Source organism: Lipotes vexillifer, unplaced genomic scaffold (assembly GCF_000442215.2).
Source record: "Lipotes vexillifer unplaced genomic scaffold, Lipotes_vexillifer_v1.1 scaffold182, whole genome shotgun sequence".
NCBI lineage: Eukaryota > Metazoa > Chordata > Mammalia > Artiodactyla > Lipotidae > Lipotes > Lipotes vexillifer.
In genome coordinates, this window is record NW_006798798.1 from 7,261,067 (window position 1) to 7,282,703 (window position 21,637).

Sequence of the window (21,637 nt, forward strand, 5' to 3'; positions counted from 1 at the left end):
TCTCTTTCCCTAGTCTTCCCATGTGTCCCTGGATTCCAGGTCCTAACATCCACTTGGCAACATATGTTTAAATCACATGGGAGGGGGGCACAAGTTATGGTTATGTGCTTTTTAAAAGAAACGCAGTGCACTCACTCCCTTAAAAGCTACTGCATATCATTTCCCCCTACATAGAAACCATTCCCTGATTGCTGATCAGCTGCATCTTTCACTTGACCAATGCCTTCTCGTCCTTAAGTCAAATTAAGAACTACTTTATCCAGAGAATTCCCTGGTGGTCCAGTGGTTAGGACTTGGCACCCTCACTGCTGTGGGCCCAGGTTCGATCCCTGGTTGGGGAACTAAGATCCTGCAAGCCACTCAACATGGCAAAAAACAAAAAACAAACAAACAAAAAAACTACTTTATCCCTTGATCAGGATATCCCTCTATTGGATATATCTTATTCCTACATCCCATGAGCTTGCCCAACATTGGCATTTACCATTCTGCCACAGCATTTGCTGATTTGTCTCTCTCCCTAGGACTGTGAATCACTTATGGCAGGGACTACTTATATGGCTTCTTCATGGCCTAGCACAATAATTTACATTTCAAAGGGCACAGTAAAAGTTTGTGCAGTGCATTTAAAATAACTATGACTAATATGTTCAGGGCTCTAATGAACAAATTAGGAAAACAGACAGATAATGTAAGGGGAGAAATAAACACCATAAGAAAGAATCAAAAGGAATGCTAGCAATCAAAAATATATCAACAGAGGTGACCTAAATGGGAAGGAAATCCAAAAAAGAGGGATTATATGTATACATATAGCTGATTCACTCTGCTGTACAGCAGAAACTAACACAACATTGCAAAGCAACTATACTCCAATAAAAATTAATTTAAAAAATACACTAACAGAAATGAAGGCATTCAGGAAGAGGTAAAATTGTCATTGTATGTAGATGACATGATACTCTATATAGGAAACCCTAAAGACTCCACACAAAAAACTATTAGAACTTATAAATGAATTCAGCAAGGTACCAAGATACAAGAGTAATATACAGAAATGTGTTGCAATTCTTTACACTAACAAAGAAATATCAGAAAGGGAAAGTAAAAAAAAAAAAATCCCATTTAAAATCACATCCAAAAAACAAACCACCTAGTAATGAACCTAACCAAGGAGGTAAAAGATTTATATGCTGAGAACTATAAAACATTGATAAAGGAAACTGAAGACAATTCAAGGAAATGGAAAGATAGCCCATGTTCTTGGATTGGAAGAATTAACATAGTTTAAATGGCCATAGTACCCAAAGCAATCTACAGATTTAATGTGATCCCTATCAAATTACCCATGACATTTTTCACAGAACTAGAACAAATAATCCTAAAATTTACATGGAACCATAAAAAAACCAGAATTGCCAAAGCAATCCTGAGGAAAAAGAACAAAGTAGGAGGCATAACCCTCCCAGACTTCAGACAATATTACAAAGCTACAGTAATCAAAACAGCATGGTACTGGCATAAAAACAGACATATAAATCAATGGAACAGAATAAAGAGCCCAGAAATAAACCCACACACCTACAGTCAATTAATCTTTGACAAAGGAGGCAAGAATATACAATGAAGACAAGACGGTCTCTTCAGCAAGTGGTGCTGGGAAAGGTGGACAGCCACATGTAAATCAATGAAGCTAGAACACTCCCTCACACCATGTACAAAAATAAACTCAAAATGGCTTAAAGACTTAAATATGACATGACACCATAAAACTCCTAGAAGAGAACATAGGCAAAACATTCTCTGACATAAATCACAGCAATGTTTTCTTAGGTCAGTCTCCCAAGGCAACAGAAATAAAAGCAAAAATAAACAAGTGGGACCTAATCAAACTTATAAGCTTTTGCACAGCAAAGGAAACTATCAACAAAATAAAAAGCCCACAGACTGGGAGAAAATATTTGCAAACAAAGCAACTGACAAGAGGTTAATCTCCAAAATATACAAACATCTCATGCAGCTCTTTGTCAAAAAAACAAACAACCTAATCAAAAAATGGGCAGAAGATCTAAAGAGACATTTCTCCAGAGAAGACATACAGATGGCCAAAAAGCACATGAAAAGATGCTCAACATCACTAATTATTAGAGAAATGCAAATCAAAACTACAATGAGGTATCACCTCACACCAGTCAGAATGGCCATCATCAAAAAATCTACAAACAATAAGTGCTAGAGAGGGTGTGGAGAAAAGGGAACCCTCTTGCACTGTTGGTGGGAATGTAAATTGATACAGCCACTATGGAGAACAGTATGGAGGTTTCTTAAAAAAATAAAAATAGAACTACCATACGACCCAGCAATCCCACTACTGGGCATATACCCTGAGAAAACCATAATTCAAAAACAGACATGTACCACAATGTTCACTGCAGCACTATTTACAATCGCCAGGACATGGAAGCAACCTAAGTGCCCATCAACAGATGAATGGATAAAGAAGATGTGGCACACATATACAATGGAATATTATTCAGCCATAAAAAGAAAGGAAATTGAGTTATTTGTAGTGAGGTGGATGGGCCTAGAGTCTATCATACAGAGTGAAGTAAGTCAGAAAGAGAAAAACAAATACTGTATGCTAACACATATATATGGAATCTAAAAACAAAAAACGGTTCTGAAGAACCTAGCGGCAGGACAGGAATAAAGATGCAGATGTAGAGAATGGACTTGAGGATGTGGGGAGGGGAAAGGGTAAGCTGGGATGAAATGAGAGAGTGGCATGGACATATATACACTACCAAATGTAAAATAGCTAGCTAGTGGGAAGCAGCCGCATAGCACAGGGATATCAGCTCGGTGCTTTGTGACCACCTAGAGGGGTGGGATAGGGAGAGTGGGAGGGAGATGCAAGAGGGAGGAGATATGGGGATATATGTATATGTATAGCTGATTCACTTTGTTATAAAGCAGAAACTAACACACCATTGTAAAGCAATTATACTCCAATAAAGATGTTAAAAAAAAGAACTCAACCATCTTAAAAAAAAAAAACTAAAAGTAGAGTTGCCATATTACCCAGCAATCCCACTTATGGGATATCCACATATGGATATCCAGAAAAGACAAAAACTCTAATTCAAAAAGATACATGCACCCCATTGTTCATAGTGGCACACTGTTTACAATACCCAAGATATGGAAGCAACCTAAATGTCCATTGGCAGATGAATGGATAAAGAAGATGTGGTGTACATATATATAATATATATATACACAATGTTATTCAGTCATAAAAAAAGAATGAAATAATGCCATTTGTAAAAACATGGATGGACCTAGAGACTATCATACTAAGTGAAGTCAGACAAAGACAAATATTATATATCACTTACATGTGGAATCTAAAAAATAGTACAAATGAATCTATATACAAAACAGAAAACAGACTCACAGACCTAGAAAACAAACTTATGGTTACTAAAGGGGAGAGGAAGCAAGGGAGGAATAAATTGAGAGTATGGGATTAACAGATGCATATAAAATAAACAACAAGGATTTACTGCATAGCACGGGGACTATATTCAATACCTTGTAATAAACTATAACGTAAAGTATCAAAAAAAGAATATATATATGTATAACCAAATCACTCTGCTGTACACTTGAAACTAACATAATATGGTAAATCAACTATACTTCAAAAACAATAAATAAATAAAAGTCCAAAATTTTCCAAAAAATATTTATACAGGAAAAAAGAAGAGGAACCAAGACTGTCTGAAGAAATATCTGATTTTAGGGCTGGAGTGGGAAAACTACAAGATAAGCCTAGAACATCTTGTGTCAGAAATTAAGGAAGTGCTCAAAAACTGATAGAACCATGTTAAAAAGATGTGAAACTGGCTCAAAGAAGCTCCCATTGGCCAAATTAGGGGCAATTTGAGCATGAAAATAAATATTTACAGTAATAAATTATAACCTACTGAATAAAATAGAATCCATGAGCTCAACGTGATATAAATCAGTAGGAAGAAAGGAAAGCTCTTCCTTTCCACTATAATGCCAACCAATAAATGTAAAAGGAATAATATAAACATAAAACCACTTACCAACTGGAGAGTGGTTCAGACTGAAGTTGTCAATGGAGGCTAAGAATGGGTAAAGTTTCGATGAGGAACAGGATTTTAGCACCATACTGGAACATTTTCCAACAGTTACAAGGAAAAATAGAACTTTACAGTGAAGACATCAACATGACTAGATGATCAAGGTTAACATCACCAGTGATGGGACAGAATGACATAATGAGAAAATCAAAGTTTGTCAGGAATACATGCCTGAGTCTAGGCATGAAGAAACATCCAATGGAATCAAGTTGAGTGCCAGCCTACAGAATATAAGGCCTGTATTCTTTTAAACTCTCAAGGACATGATAGACAGAATGACTGAGGAACTGTTCCAGGAGGCCAAAGAGAAATGACAACCAAATGCAAGGTATGAAGGAATCCTGTACCTGAAAACTAAAAAAGACATTTTGGGGGGACTTCCCTGGTGGCGCAGCGGTTAAGACCCCATGCTCCCAATGCAGGGGGCCCAGGTTCAAGCCCTGGTCAGGGAACTAGATCCCACATGCATGCCGCAACTAAGAGTTCGCATGCCACAACTAAGAAGCCCGCGTGCTGCAACTAAGGAGATGGCAAGCCACAACTAAGGAGGCTACCAGCTGCAACTAAAGAGCCCACCAGCCACAACAAGACCCGGCACAACCAAATAAAAATAAATAAATATATATATTTTTTAAAGTATGTAGAAAAAGACATTTTGGGGACAATTGGCAAAACTGAAATTTGACCAGGTTCTCTAAATGGCAATGTTGTATCAATTGTTGACTTCCTGACTTATTGGGAGGTCCCTGTTTAGGGAAATACACACTGGAGTATTTAGGGGATGAAGGATCAGGTCTGAAGCTTGTAGTCAAATGGTTCAGAAAAAGACTCATTGTGTGTGTGTGTGTATGTATGTGTGTGTGTGTGTGTGTGTGTGTGTGTGTGTGTGTGTGAAAGAAACACAGAGAGAGATATTAAAAGTTGGTGAATCTGGGTGAAGGCAATAAGGGAGTTTTTTTGTAATGTACTTGCAAATTTTCTGTGAGTTTGAAATTACTCTGAGATCATTTTTTTAAAATTAAAATTGCTTAGTGCTGATGGAACTCTAAAAAAAAAAAAGAATGCCTTCAATGGACTCATCAGTAGACTCAACATGACTGAGGAAAAAATCAATGAACTTGAAGACAGGTCAACAGAAACCTCCCAGTGCTCACTTCAGCAGCATATATACTAAAATTGGAATGATATAGAGATGAATAGCATGGCCTCTGTACAAGGATGACATGCAAATTTGTGAAGCATTTGATATTTTTTAAAATGATCGGGGGGGCAGGGATAGAAATGTAAAGCTTTAGAATGCATTCAAACTTTGATTATTATCAACTTAACTTAGACCATTATAAGTATAAGTGGGTTTATGTCAGTCTCATGGTAACCATTAACCAAAAATTTGCAGTAGATAACAAAAGATAGTGAGAAATGAATCTAAGCATACCAATAAAGAAAGCCATCAAACCACAAAGAAAGAGAGCAAAAGAAGAAAGGAACAGAGGAACTACAAAACAGCCAAAAACCAATTAACAAAATGGCAACAAATACATACCTATTAATAATTACTTTAAATGTAAATGGATTAAATTCTCTGATCAAAAGACAAAGAACGGGTGGCCCGGTCCAGGAGGATCCCACGTGCCGCGGAGTGGCTGGGCCTGTGAGCCATGGCCACTGAGCCTGTGCGTCCAGAGCCTGTGCTCCGCAACAGGAGAGGCCACGACAGTGAGAGGCCCGCATACCACACACAAAAAAAGAAAAGCTTTCAAAAAGACGCAGAATGGATGAATGGATTAAAAAAAAAGACCCATACCTATGCTACCTATGAGAGATTCACTTCAGTTGTAAGGACACACACAGACTGTAAGGGTCCATCTTTTTCCATGATGATATTCCATGCAAATGGAAACCAAAAGAAAGTTGGGATAGCTATACTTATATCAGACAAAACAGACTTTAAAACAAAGACTGCCATAAGAGACAAAGAAGGGCATTACATAATGATAAAGGGGTCAATCCAACAAGAGGATAAACATTTGTAAATATATGTGCACACAACATAAGAGCACCTAAATATATGAAGCAAATATTAACAGGTCTAAAGGGAGAAATAGGCAGCAATACACTAAGACAATGGATAAATCGTTCTGACAGAAAATCAATAAGGAAACATTGGCCTTAAACAACACATTAGACCAGAAAGACTAAATAGATATATACAGAAATTCCATCCAAAAGCACCTGAATACACCTTCTTCTCAGGTGCACATAGAACATTCTCTAGGATATGACAGGCCACAACACAAGTCTTGACAAATTTAAGAAGACTTAAATAATATCCAGCATCTTTCCCAACCACACGGTATGAAACAAAATCAATTACCAGAAGAAAACTGGAAAATTCAGAAATATGTAGAGACTAAACAACATGCTACTGGATAACCAATGGGAACAAAGAAATCAAAAGCAAAATAAAAAATGTCTTGAGACAAATGAAAATGGAAGTACAATACACCAGAACTTAAGGGATGCAACAAAAACTGTTCTAAGAAGGAAGTTCATAGCAACAAATGCCTATTTCAAAAACCAAGAAAAATGTCAAATAAACAATCTAACTTTAAACCTCGAGGAACTAGAAAAGAAGAATAAAAGAAGCCCAAACTTAGTAGAAGGAAGGAAGTAACAAGAATCAGGGCAGAAAAAAATGAAAGAGACTAAAAAGACAAGAGAAAAGATCAATGAAACCAAGAACTGATGCTGTGACAAGATAAACAAAATAGACAAACCTTTAGGTAGACTCACCAAGTAAAACGAGAGAGGACTCAAACAAAATCAGAAACAAAAGAGATGTTACAACTGATACCACAGAAATACAATACAAAAGATAAGAGACTATTACAAACAATTATATGCCAAAAAATTGGACAACTAGAAGAAATGGATAAATTCCTAGAAACATACAACCATCCAAGACTGAATTATGAAGAAACAAAAAATCTGAACAGACCGATTACTAGTAAGGAGGTTGAATCAGTAATTTAAAACCTCCCAGCAAACAAAAATCCAGAACCAGATGGCTGTAGTGGTGAATTCTACCAAACATTCAAAGAAAAATTAATACCAATCCTTCTAAAAATCTCCCAAAAAATAGAAGAGGAGAAAACACTTCCAAACTCATTTCACAAGGCCAGCATTACCCTGATACCAAAACCAGACAAGTATACCACAAGAAAAGACAATCATAGGCCAATATTCTGGATGAACACAGATGAAAAATCCTCAACAAAATATTAGCAAACACGAACTCAACATACATTAAGAATCAAATGCCTTGGGGCTTCCCTGGTGGCACAGTGGTTAAGAATCCGCCTGCCAGTGCAGCGGACACAGGTTCAATCCCTGGTCTGGGAAGATCCCCCATGCTGCGGAGCAACTAAGCCCATGCACCACAACTACTGAGGCTGCGCTCTAGAGCCCACAAGCCACAACTACTGAAGCCCACATGCCTAGAGCCCGCACTCCGCAACAGGAGAAGCCACTGCAATGAGAAGCCTGCGCACCACAATGAAGAGTAGCCTTCACTTGCCACAACTAGAGAAAGCCCATGTGCAACAATGAAGACCCAATGCAGCCAAAAATAAAACAAACAAATTTATTTAAAAAAAATTTTTTAAAAAGAATCAAACACCTCAATAAAATGGGATATATTCTAGGGATGCAAGGATGGTTCAATAACCACAAATCAACAAATGTGATACACCACATTACCAAAATGAATGATAAAAATCCATATGGGGCTTCCCTGGTGGCACAGTGGTTGGGAGTCTGCCTGCCGATGCAGGGGACGCGGGTTCGTGCCCCGATCCGGGAGGATCTGACATGCTGCGAAGCAGCTGGGCCCGTGAGCCATGGCCACTGGGCCTGCGCGTCCGGAGCCTGTGCTCCACACAGGAGAGGCCACAACAGTGAGAGGCCCGCATACCACAAAAAAAAACAAAACAAAATAACTCTCAACAAAGTGGGTATAGAGGAAACGTATCTCACATAATAAATGATATATATGACAAGCTCAGAGCTAACACCATAGTTAATGGTGTGAAGCTAAGAGCTTTTACTCTAAGACCAGGAACAAGACAGGATGCCCATTCTCGCTATTTTTGTTCAACATAGTACTGGAAGTCCGAGCCAGAGCAATTAGGCAAGAAAAAGAAATAAAAGGCATCCAAATGGAAAGGAAGAAGTGAAACTTTCATTATTTGCAGATGACATGATATTATACATACAAAACCCTAAAGACTGCCAAATAACTGTTAGAACCTATAAATGAATTCAGTAATGTTGCAGGATACAAAATTAATATACAGAAATTGCTGCATTTCTATGCACTAATAATGAACTATCAGAAAGAAAAGTTAAGAAAACAATTCCATTCACAATTGCATCAAAAAGAATAAAATACCTAGGAATAAGCTCAACCAAGCAGGTGAAAAACTATACAATGAAAACTACAGGACACTGATGAAAGAAATTGGAAAAGACACAAATAAATGGAAAGAAATTCCGTGTTCATGGATTGGAAGAATTGATATTGCTAAAATGTTCATACTACTCAAAGCAATGTATAGATTCGATGCAATTTCTATCAAAATTCCAATGGAATTTTTCATATAAATAGAACAAACAATCCTAAAATTTGTATGGACCCACAGAAGACCCCAAATTGCCAAAGCAATCCTGAGAAGGAATAACAAAGCTGGAGGCATCATGCTCCCTGTTTGCAAACAATACAAGACTTCTCTTTGTTTTGTGTGTTTGTTTTGCATATTTGACTTTCCAACCATGTAAATGTCTTACATGATTATAAAACAAAATTAAAACAAATGTTAAAAGCTAAAATAATTAATTAAATAAATTAAATTAAAACAACAACAACCAAAAAAACCCATAAGCTGTACCTAAAAATCAAAAGCAGAATGAAACAAATGAACCTACTCATATGTTACATTTGTGGCTTAACCACACACAGAGAAATTAGTTCTAGTTACTTTAAAGCACAATAACTGGGTTATATGTCCCTAGAGAGACAACCCCAAAGCAAATAGATCTATAAAGAAATATTAAATTATTTGCAGTAGGAATATTTTAAGTACTAATAATATTGCTCTGAACTATCTTATTTATATATACATATACACATCTACAGATGGATGGATTAATAAATAAAAGACACAAAAATGAAACCAAAGTAGAAACTCTATAATTCTAAATTTTTTTGATTGCAAATAGCAGTATGAACTCATGGGGTCTACCCTGTTAAGAGTATATTTCCAGCTACAACGTTAATAAACATTGAAAACATATCATGTGAAAGAAGCCAGTCACAAAAGATCACATATTGTACAATTTCATTTATATGAAATGTCTGAATAGACAAATTCATCAAGGCATAAATCAGATTAGTGGTTCATTAGACTGGGAGGAAGGAGGAGAATATGAGATTGACTGCTAATGGGTACAGTAATTCTTTCAGGGGGGACAAAAATGATCTAAAATTACACAATGGTGATGGGTGCACAACCCTGTGGATTTTTTTAAAAAACATTCCGCTGTACGTACACTTTAAAGGGTAAAATGTATGGTATGTGAATCAAGCTACTAAAAAAAACTAAAAGAATATATTTCCTAGCTCTGCCCACCAAAATAAAAAGCCTAGAAACAATGACCATGTCAGTAGCACTAAGCACCATAACTGGGGTTTTCTCCCTTTCAGTCTTTTTTGCTAGTTCCTCCTCATTTTCCAGACTTTCTCATGTTGAAGTGACCCAGAGATAAGTCCTTTACCTCTATCATTTTCCATCTACCCTACCCTCTAAGTGATCTCCTTAAATATCACCTATATGCTGATAATCCCCAAACGTATGTCTCCAACCTAGGTCTCAGATCTTTCTTTTGAACTTCAGACTTGTATATCCCACTGCCAACTTAATATTTCCACCTGAATGTCCAATGGGCATCTTATACTTCAGATACACTATTCCAAACTGAAATCTCACTATCTCTATATGCCCCAGGTTCTTCCTACCTTCTTTCCCTTCTCAGTTAATGATAACTCCATTCTTCATGTTGCTCAGATTAAAAAATATTGTGTCATCTTGTCACACTTACACTCCACATCAGTTCTATCAGCAAATTATGTCAGCTTTACCTTTAAATTATATCCAGTACACGACTACTTCTCACCATTTTTACTACTCTGGTCCAGGTCACCAACATCTTTTCCCTAGATTAATACAATAGTTTCCTAATTGGTCTCTCTGCTTCTGCCCTTGTCCCTGCCCTCTTCCCCTATTCTTCTTCTCATAATTCTCTCATCAGAGCAACCAAGGCAATCCTCTTAAATCATAAGCAGATACTATCACTTGCATGTTCAAAACTCTCCAATAGCTTCCCATCTCATTCACAGTAAAAAGCCAAGATCCTTAACAGGGCCCATAAGGCCCAATCTGATCTGCCCTTCTTCCCTCCAATTACCTTTCTTCTCTCATCTCTCACTACTCTCCCTCTCATTTGCTCTATTTCAGCCACACCAGCCTCTTTGTAACAGGCATATTCCCATCTCAGGGCTTTTCTAACTGTTGTTCCCTCTTCCCTTAATTATGTGCATAACTAGCACCTTTATTTCCTTCATATCTTTATTATTACATTTTCAGGATGCATTCTTAACTACCCCATCTAAAACTCCAAGTCTCATCCTTGATTCTATATATCCTCCTGCTTTACTTCTTCTCTTAGAATGTTTCACTATTTAATGTATGTTATATTTACCTTACTTACCTCATTTATTATCTGGCCCACAACAATGTAAGTACCATGATAGCAGAGAGTTTGTCTCCTTTGTTCAGTGTTATATCCCAAGCATCTATAATTATTCCTGTCACACGCAGCATTCAATAAATGGTGAGTGGATGAATGAATGAATCCTCAGTACCTGAAGAACCTGGAAAAGAAATTTGAAAATAGAACACTGCTGTAGAAAAACACCTTAGAAAACACATAATTCACACAAAAAATGATTTTTAAATGGTTGACTTCAGTAGTAATTAAATAACTGCAAATTAAAGAAATTATTTTACATCTATGAGGTTAACAAAGATTATTAATACTAACGATAACCATTGTTATCAAGGCTGTATGAATATAGGCAATCTTATACTATGCCAATAATACTGTAGATTATTGGAACTTTACAAGAGAATAACTGGATAGAATTAGGGAGTCTTTAATAAGCATATATATCTCAACCTATCAGTTCCACTTCTAAGAGCCTGCCCCCCACCAAAAAAGATTAAGAAAGTGCATCATAATATGCCAAATAGTTGCTGATAAACCCATTCTTTATAATGGCAAGAAGTTAAAAAGAACCACATTACCCATCAACAGGTGTAAATGCATTAAAATGTATACCATAAAAAAAAACTTTTAAATGATGACATAGATGTGTAATTGTTTAAATGGAAAAATATTAACTGCACATTGTTAAATAGCATAGGTAGATTACAGAACTGTATGTATAGCGTGATTCCAATTTTATAATATACGAATGCATATGTATGTATTCACAGAGGGAGGGGTGAAAAGATGGGAAATAAATTTTGATAGTGGCTGGTAGAAGTATAAATGATTTTTGCTTTCTTGGAGCTTTTCTTTATTTTGTGATTTGGGGCGGGGACTGAGGGGCAAGGAGCATTATTACTAAGCACACAAAACAACGTGGCCATTACACAGAAATAAAATTTTAAATAAATACTGAAACAACGTGTTGGGGCTACTGATACCTCATAGAAAAACATATTTACGATTACCATATCCAAAGAAATGAAGCGCTGGTACAAACAGTCTCACAAATCTATACACACAACCGAACTCTGCCTTTTATCGTGGTTTGCAGCCACGTTCATAGTGAAACAGAAAAGGAAAAGCACATCCACAAAATCCGCCTGCACACACGACTCCACGGCCATATCAGTCACAGACAAATGCCTGGCAAATAAAGTCCTATCAAGCCACACGCTCACAGTCCTTCACACGTCACTTCCACGGCCTCAGGGAACCACCCGCACGGGCAAAGCCCTGCCCGGCGTCCTCCTCCAACAACACAGGCACCGGGTGGTCCGCAGGCCCCTATTCCACCCGGCACAAAGAGTCCCGGACTCTGAGCTCGCGGCTTCCCGAGGACTCACCACCGAGCTCGCAGACACAGGCCCCAATTCCGCACCTCAGCGATGCCCAAGTGGCACAGCCGGTGCAGCCCGAGTTAGGTAATCCATTAAGGTCAGTGCCGGCTGTGGCCGAAGGCAGCACAAGCCTCGGTCCGTTAGACGCAGGATAACTCTTCCCAGAGCCCCTCGCGGCTCGCCAGGGCGGGACTGGCCCTCCAGTTGACGAGTAGCGGGAATAAGCAACCGCTGCGTTGAGGGGCTCTCAGATCTGCCGAGGGGCCTCAGCTGAGAGTTTTGCAGCAGCTGCCTCCAGTGAGTCCGGCCCTCGGAGCCTGGGAGTGCCACTTGGTGCTAAGAATGTGAAAAGGTCCGCAGTTTTCCTGTCCCGGACTACATTTCCCAGAGGCCGTCTCGGCCCAAATCTATTTTCTGCGAAAAGTCGCCTCCTCCTTACAGTTGTCTGGATCTTTGGGTTCTAGGCGTTACGGTATCTGGTCCGTGAGGGAAGCACCGCTGAGTCGGTTTCGTTCCGTCTGGTCCCGGCTCCACCTGGGACTGGACTTCAGTGGGGTGAAAGAGGGGCAAGGTCTGGACACCGTGAAGAGACGAGATGGGCCAGCCTGAGCCTCAAGCTCCTGGAGGCAGTCAGAAAAGGGAGGGGTAAAAAAAAAAAAAAAAAAAGAAAAGAAAAGGGAGGAGCACCGTTGCGTGATCGGGTGTGGGAGATTTCAGCGGTGGAATTTGTGGTAGGGAGTCTACGGGGTCGAGGGACTCTCAGGTCCAGTGACTTTAGGGTCGTTCTAGTTTGCGACCATTCGTGTGACCATGGTCGCGTCGTCTGTTCTAGTGACCTCTTGATTCTGACTCTGCAGTTTTTCAGAGACAATGTGCTGTGTCCGTTCTTTGTGTTTCAGCTTTTCTGACGGGCACCTGTTACAATATTGAAATTTACATGGTTAAGTCAATACATGAGTCACCAAAATATTAAATGGAAAAAAATTATAGAGATTCGTGATTGTGTATTACTGGAAACACCCACGCTTTTTTTTTTTTTTTTTTTAACACTGTGTTACTCCATATTCCGTGTGTGTTGTATGGACAGAAGTGATACAGGTAATCTAGAAAGATGTTGTTGAAGAAGGCAAAGACACTGAGCCATCAAATGAAAGGTCATGTCAATAATTCAAAGTAGCCTCGCCATCAGGAGTGAAAAGTGTAAGTTGAAAAGTAGACAAGTAACCAGGTGCAAAAACCTAAGAATCCAGCAACCCAGACTATATGTCACTCTTGCCCTAAAGACCCGATTTCTTTTTTCAACATTTCATATGAGTTCCGCTCTGATTTAAGAACTTAAAAACAATTGACAGGGCTTCCCTGGTGGCGCAGTGGTTAAGAGTCCGCCTGCCGATTCAGGGGACACGGGTTCGTGCCCCGGTCCGGGAAGATCCCACATGCCACGGAGCGGCTGGGCCCGTGAGCCATGGCCGCGGAGCCTGCGCGTCCAGAGCCTGTGCTCCGCAACGGGAGAGGCCACAACAGTGAAAGGCCCGCGTACCGCAAAAAAAAAAAAAAAAAAAAATCCTTGCATACCTTGTTCAGCTGGAGAATTTTAATGTTTTTCATTTATCATTGTTAAACCTAGGACAATTTTATGACTTTTTTCTATGTAGATGTCACAAGTAAGGTAGTCTCTTTAAGTAGGGATAAATTACTCTAAAAGAACTAAATCCTAAAATAGTATAAATAAACTTATTTCCAAAACAGAAAGAGTCTCAGATGTAGAAAACAAACTTATGACCACCAAGGGGGAAGGGGGAGGTAGGATAAATTGGGAGATTGGGATTGGCATGAACACACTACTATATATAAAATAGATAACTAATGAGGAGCTACTGTATAGCACAAGGAACTCTACTCAATACTCTGTAATGACCTATATGGGGAAAGAGGCTAAAAAAGAGTGGATATATACATAACTGATTCCCTTTGCTGTACAGCAGAAACTAATACGACATCGTAACTCAGCTATACTCCAATTAAAAATTAATTTTTAAAAAAGAAAGAAATCCTAGATAGTTTTCCCTTCAAGACAAGCACTTGTTGTTTAAATAAACTTCTTGGTTTGGGTTTCTTTTTTAAAGCTATAAGCAGGCAAACATCAAAAAATGAAATTAGGCTCTTCATCACACTATCAAATCTGTATGCTGTTTATTTCTTTTTCTTTCCTGGTTTCTCTGGCTAAAACCTTCTATAAAAGATTGAACAGAAGTGGAGACAGTGAATATCTTTGCCAAGATCTTACTTCGAAGGAAAGCATTCAGTTTTGTACTATTAAGTGAAATGGTAGCTGGAGATTTTTCATAGATGGCCTTCACTGAGTTGAAGCTTTTTTTCTTTTTCTGCTAAGTGTATTTATCAAGAATGGATGTTGAATTTTGTCAAATGCTCTTTCTGCATCTGAGATGGCAATACTGTATTTTCTTTCTCTTTTAGTTTGTTAATATGTTGAATTACACTGGACTTCAAATCTTAAACCAATCTTATATTCTTGGGATAAACACCACTTGGCCATTGTTGCATTATCATTTTTTTATATTGCTGGATTCAATTTGCTAAAATTTTATTAAGAACTTTTTGCAAATAGGTTCATGAGGGATATTAATCTGTAGGTTTTGTGGGGGCGGGGGAGGTGGGGTAATTTTGTCTAGTTAACTCATAGAATGAATGGGAAGAATTTCCTTCTTTTCAATATTCTGGAAGTGTTTGTATAAAATTGTTATTATTTATTCTTTAAATGCTTAAGAGAATTTTAAATGTTTAATAAAAATTAAAATTAAATAGAAATGTTTCATAGAATTTACCAGTGAAGCCATCTGGACTTGGCTTTTTTTGTAGGAAGGGTTTTTTTTTTAAGATTTATTTATTATTTGTTTATTTTATTTATTTATGGCTGGGCTGGGTCTCAGTTGCAGCACGCGGGCTCTTCGTTGTGGTGCACGGGCTTCTCTCTAGCTGTGGCATGGGGGTTTTCTCTTTAGTTGTGGCGCGCAGGTTCCAGGGTGCGTGGGCTCTGTAGTTTGCGGCCTGTGGGCTCCAGTTGAGGCGCGCGAGCTCGGTAATTTTGGCACACGGGCTTAGTTGCCCTGCAGCATGTGGGATCTTAGTTACCTGACCAGGGATCGAACCCGCATCCCCTGCATTGTAAGGCAGTTTCTTTACCACTGGACCACCAGGGAAGTCCCTGTAGGAAGGTTTTTAATTCCAAATTCAATTTATATTATAGATATAGGGCTATTCAGGTTATTTATTCTTTAGTAAGGTTTGATAGTTTGTGTCTGTCAAGAAATCTTTCTATTTCACCTAAGTTGTTTAATATATTGGATTAAAGTTTCTATGCTGTACTTTGTCGTCCTTTTAACATTTGTAGAATCTGTAGTGATGTCACTTCTCTCATTCCTGATACATCTCCATTTCTTTCCTGACCAGTCTTGCTACAGTTTTATCATTTTTATTAATCTCAAATAACTAACTTTTGGTTCCATTGATTTTTCTTTATTTTTCTGTTTTCTATTTCATTGATTTCTGCTCTGATATTTATTATTTCCTTTGTTTTGCTTACATTGTGTTTAATTTGCTCTTCTTTTTCTGGTTTCTTAAAGTGGAAGATGAAGTCATTGATTTGAGACCTTTGTTTTTTGTTAATATAGACATCTAGTTTCTAGAAATTTCCCCTTGAACACAGTTTCAGTGGCATCTCATAATTGCTATGTAATATGTTTTCATTTTCTTTCAGTTCAACATACTTTCTAACTTCCTTTTTGATTTTTTTTAATCCATGTGTTATTTAGACGTGTGTACATTTCCAAATACAATATTCAATAATTATCCAGATATCTTTTAGTTACTGATTTCTAATTTAATTCCATTGTGGAAAGAGGATTGTTTTGTGGCCCAGAATATGTTTTAGTTTTGTAAATGTTCCATGTGCACTTGAAAAAAATTAGTATTTTTTGCTGTTGTTGGTTGTAGTGCTCTGCAAATATCAATTAGTTCAATGACAGTGTTTTTCAAATCTTCTATGTTTTGACTGATTTTCTGTCTACTTGTTCTAGCAATTACTGAGAGTATTACTGGACTCTCTGACTTGTAATAGTGGATTTATCTCTTTCTCCTTCCAGTTTTATCAGTTTTTGTTTCATGTATTTTGATGCTATTATTAGGTGCATGAACATTTACAATTGTTATTCTCTATTGATGAACTGACCACTTTATTATTATGAAATGATCTTCTTTATCTCTGTAATATTTTTTGCTCTGAAACCTACTTTGTAGATATTTATATCCACTCCAGCTTTCTTTTTTGTTGTTGTTTTCTGCGGTACCCCGGCCTCTCACTGTTGTGGCCTCTCCAGTTGCGGAGCACAGGCTCCGGACGTGCAGGCTCAGCGGCCATGGCTCACGGGCCCAGCCGCTCCGCGGCATGTGGGATCTTCCCGGACCGGGGCACGAGCCCGTGTCCCCTGCATCGGCAGGCGGACTCTCAACCACTGCGCCACCAGGGAAGCCCCATCCAGCTTTCTTTTTTTAAACAGCTTTATTGAGATGTAATTTACATACCATATAATTCACCCATTTAAAGTGTATGTAATTCAATGATTTTTGGTATACTACATTATTACATTTTTATATTATTGTAAAATACATAACATAAAATTTGCCATTTTAACAATTTTTAAGTGTACAATTCAGTGGCATTAAGTAGATTCAAAATGTGCAATCATCGCCACTATCTATTTCCAAAACTTTTCATCAACCCAAACAGAAACTTTGTAACCACTAAGCAATAATTCCCAATTCCTCCCTCCCTGCAGTAACCTCTAATCTATTTTCTTTCTCTATGAATTTGCCTAATCCAAATATTTCATATAAGCAGAATTATACAATATTTGTCCTTTTGCATATGAGTTACTTCACTTTGCATAAATTTTTCAAGCTTCATCCATGTTGTATGTGTCAGAACTTTATTCCTTTTTGTGGCTGAAAAATATTCCATTGTATGTGTATAGTACACTTTACCCATTCATGTTTTTTCCACCTTTTGTCTATTTTGAATAACGCTTCAATAAACATTGGAATACAAGTATCTGTTCAAGTCCCTGCTTTCAGTTCCTTTGGATATATACCTAGGAGCATAATTGCTGGGTCACATGGTAATTCTGTGCTAAACTTTTTGAGGAATTGCCAAACTATACCATTTTATATTTTCACCATCATTGTACAAGGGTTACAAGTTATGCACATCCTCACTAACATGTGCTATTTTCAGTTATTTTGAAAATACCCATCCTAGTAGGTATAAAGTGGTATCTCATAGCTTTATTTGCATTTCCCTAATTACTAATGATGTTTAGTCTTTTTATGTGTTTATTGGCCATTTATATATCTTCTTTGCAGAAATATATATTCAAGTCTTTGCTCACTTTTTGAATTGGGTTGTCCTTTTGTTGTTGAGCTTTAGGAGTTCTTTATATATTCTGGGTATTAAACCCTTATCAGATATGTGATTTACAAGTATTTTCACCATTCTGTGGGATGTCTTTTCACCTTCTTGATGAAGTCCAATTTATCTATTTTTTCTTCGGCTTCTTGTGCTCTAGGTGTCATATCTAAGAACCCACTGCCAAATCCAAGGTCATTCCAGCTTTCTTTACACAGCATTAGCATGGTATATCTTTTTCATCCTTGTACTTTTAACCTATTAGTATATATTTAAAGTGAATTTCTCATAGGCAGCATATGGTTGAGTTGTGCTTTTTTTATCTGATCTGATACTCAGTCCCTCTTAATTGGGATGTTCAGATCATTTATATTTAATCTGATTATTGATATAAACCTTCTATCTTTCTATGTTTCCCACCTGTAATTTGTTCCCTTCTCCTCTTTTGGAGAAGAGGATTAACTGGATTTGGATTAACTGAGTAATTTTTATGACTCCATTTTATCTCCCTTGTTGGATAATTAGCAATAACTTTGTTTTGTTAGTTAAGTGGTTGCTTTAGGGCTTAGCATGTACATCTTTCACTTAACACAGCGTCCATTCAAGTGATATTATATTACTTCCCATAGAATATTGGAACCTTTACATTAGTTTATTTCCATGCATTTCTCTTCTCCTGGCATTTGTGCTATTGTTGTCATACAATTTGCTTCTATATTTGTTAACATATATATTAATAATATAGATACCCTTAACTACATTGTTTTTATTCTTGCTTAAACAATAATTTGTATTTTGGCAATAATTAAATAATAAGAAAATAGTATTATGTGTTAACCCTGTAGTTACCATCTCTGGTGCTCTTCACTCCTTTATGTAGATCCAGATATCTATTTGTTATCCAAATACACATATAATAGGTCTCTTGAATTTTCCCTTCCACTCACTAATATTTTATTCACCATTTTTTAAAGCTTATTTTCTCTGTGTCTATCCCAGCACCTCAAATAGCATCTGGCACACAGTAGGTGCTTTCTAATCGGATACCACAGGGCAGAATTCTTCACACAAACCTACATCCATTAGTATAATCCTCACGGTCTGCCATACACACTATCATACCACAGTCCTACTCCATTCTCCACCAGTCAGTCACTTTCTATCATAGCACATTCTCACAGTTAACATCACAAATGTCACACACAATCACACACATGGTCACAGAAATGCACCATGCTCACTCCAACACACAGAGTTTTGCATAGTTACTCTCACAGAAACACACACACAATGACAGAATCACAGGGTGGTGCACTAACTCACAAAATCAGGTGACAGAAACTTAAATAAAAACTTAAAATATAATCACTGTTGTTCTAAGGGGGTATAGAGTCAGGTTAAGGAGCCGTAGAGTGTTGGGGGAGAAGTGTAATCAGGGAAGCCCTCTTGGAAATGTGACATTTGTATCCGAACGTAGGGAACTTTGAAGATACCCGACATAGGAGCCATTTTAGGAAGAGGGGACACAGTCACATCCACAGTCACTAAATCACAAACACAGGAACCATATGCACAGGATGACACTCTCTACCCTGACCCCTCCTCTCCTGCCTTCAAGGTAAACCATTCCCTGAGAAAGAATGCCCTAGGGAAGGCGGGACTGGGTGGAAGCATAATGCACCTGCGCACTCCACTCCCAACTGCCCACCACACACCACACACTTTTTTCAGGTTCCCCAGCTCAAAGAGAGGGACTCACTCTTCACGCACTTTGTGTAGCACGCGCTACACTAGCGCGCGCCCACACACCACCCGGCCCCTTGCGACTAGCCCAAGGCTTGTAATTCTCTGCTGCGTTGCTTAGGGAGGTGAACCGAAACCCTGTGCCTGCGCACTTCAATCCCAGACCGTCTAGTGTGATGCTCGGCCAGTCTCTGTGGCAGACCCAGGCTCAGAGCTGAGAGGAGTCATCGGGACTTCCAGGCTCCTTCTGCAAGGCCCGGGAGAGGTCAGCGTGGCAGGAGCCGGGGCACAGGGGACGGTGTTACGAACCCCCAGAGGAGCTGAGCTGTGGCAGTTGAACTCCCGGGTGCCGAGCCTTTTTCTGGTCAGGACTACATTTCCCAGTGGCCCCCGCGAGCACTGGGCCCGCGGCGCCTTTGTGTCCTCCGGAGGCCCGGTCGCTTCTTTCCGGGCCCGCGGAGGCTGGGTTCCCTCAGATTCAGGGCAGGAGGTGGGCCCGAGAGGAGGTTACCCGAGTTTTCCGGGCTTGGACCTGGTCTTCCGGCACTTCAGTTCTGCAGGTAGGAAGTGGGTTGAGGAGCGGCCTGTGGGTCACCCTGACGTCGGTTCCCGGGCCTTCTGTGTGACTCTTCGTGTGAGACGGGATTGAGACCTTACGGTGCGTGAGCCTGACACCCGATGTGCCTGTACACATCGTATCTGTGTGACTGTGGATGCGAGTGAGTCGATGGTTGGTGCCACAGAGGGCGAGACTGTGAGCGGGGGCGGGAGGGTACTCTCTGTTTCCCGTTGTTCCTGTATCCTCGGCTTCTTTGTGACTGGAGTGTGAGATCACCGGTTGTGATACCCTAGTATTGGAGGCTGGGGGCTATGGGAGAGGGCGACGGTGAGAAACTGCCCGTACCCGTGGCCGCTGTGATCTGTGTAAGATGGTGGTTGGCGCTGTAGTTTTTAAGAACCTGTGAGTGTGTGTATGTTGTTGTTTTTTTTTTTGCGGGGGGGGGGCGCTGAGTGAGACTCTGTGCCACCAGTATCTATTAAAGCAAACCAGGTGATGCCAGTGTGCCACCAAGTTTCAGAACCACTGATCTACTGGAGAGGAGAAGGAAAGTGGAATCAGGAAGACCTTTATTTGATCTCGGTGCTGTTATTTATTAGCTGTGTGTCTTTATGCAAATGATTACATTACTTGGAGTTTTTATTTGTAAAATCTAGAAAATCTCTTGTTAAAATAATAAATTAGGAAGTGATTTAGGCACAGGTTAAATTGCATGCAAGAAGATTCCTAGGTCTCCATTCTGCCTTCTGTCTATTGGAGGGAAGGGTGCAACAGAGGAAAGAGAAGCAGAAAAATTCTAAGCTAGTGATTCTGGATGCTGCAAGGAAAGCCTAGTTTCTCATGTTCTCTTACCCATCTCACTCATCTAAGGACACTGCCATTTCCCAAGAGAAGAGTCAAGGGGAGGAAAGAATGGCTGTTGGACTTCTTAAAGCCATGTACCAGGTGAGCTGGTGTTTTCTCTTTCCTGAAATATTTTCTTGCTTTTCAAAACAAGCAGACATTAATTTTCCTTCTGCTGAAACTTTTCTGGGTGACCAATCATGTCACTTCTTAAAACCCTCCAATGGATTCCCACCTGATTCTGGATAAATGTTGAAGTCCTTGCCTTGGCTTGCAAGGCCCTACATAAACTGGTCCCTGGCTAACCCTCTGACCTCATCTAATTTTTCCCACTCTGTATTTCACTCACTTGGTTCCAGCCACACTAGCTTCCTTGTAGTGATCTGAGTACATTCTTAACTCATGGCCTTGCACTTACTGTTCCCTCTGCCTAGAATGCTGTTCCCCCAGATACAGACCAACTTCTTCATTCTGGTCTCTGTCCAAATGTTCATTCATTCAAAAAATTTTTGCTAAGCACCTATTAACTAAGAGGGCTTAATCCTAGTCTTCTTTTCTGCTCTATCTACACTCGTTTGTTGATCTCACTCTGTTTCACGGCTTTAAATACCAT

The 21,637-nt window shown here is 39.0% G+C and overlaps 2 protein-coding genes and 1 non-coding gene across 4 annotated transcripts in view; 2 read left to right on the plus strand and 1 right to left on the minus strand.

Annotated features, from left to right (window-relative positions):
- ZNF569 (zinc finger protein 569) overlaps positions 1 to 12,722 on the minus strand; it is a 57,100-nt gene extending 44,378 nt beyond the window's left edge. The window contains exon 1 of the mRNA XM_007471043.1: positions 12,404 to 12,722. The gene's annotated coding sequence lies outside the window, so the exon portion shown is untranslated. The remainder of the gene's footprint in view (positions 1 to 12,403) is intronic.
- The window catches only part of LOC103084210 (zinc finger protein 570), a 345,144-nt gene that overhangs the window by 105,289 nt on the left and 218,218 nt on the right, over positions 1 to 21,637 (plus strand). Inside the window, exon 1 of one of the 2 annotated variants that reach the window (XM_007471041.1) lies at positions 21,049 to 21,126. The exons of the other annotated variant lie outside the window; for it this stretch is intronic. Coding sequence (XP_007471103.1) covers positions 21,094 to 21,126 — 33 coding nt within the window. The 5' untranslated portion in view covers positions 21,049 to 21,093. Of the gene's footprint in view, positions 1 to 21,048; positions 21,127 to 21,637 lie in introns of those variants that run through there. 2 annotated transcript variants of the gene reach the window in all.
- Positions 269 to 341, plus strand: TRNAE-CUC (transfer RNA glutamic acid (anticodon CUC)). Its single transcript has one exon. It is a non-coding gene; the product is annotated as a tRNA-Glu (tRNA).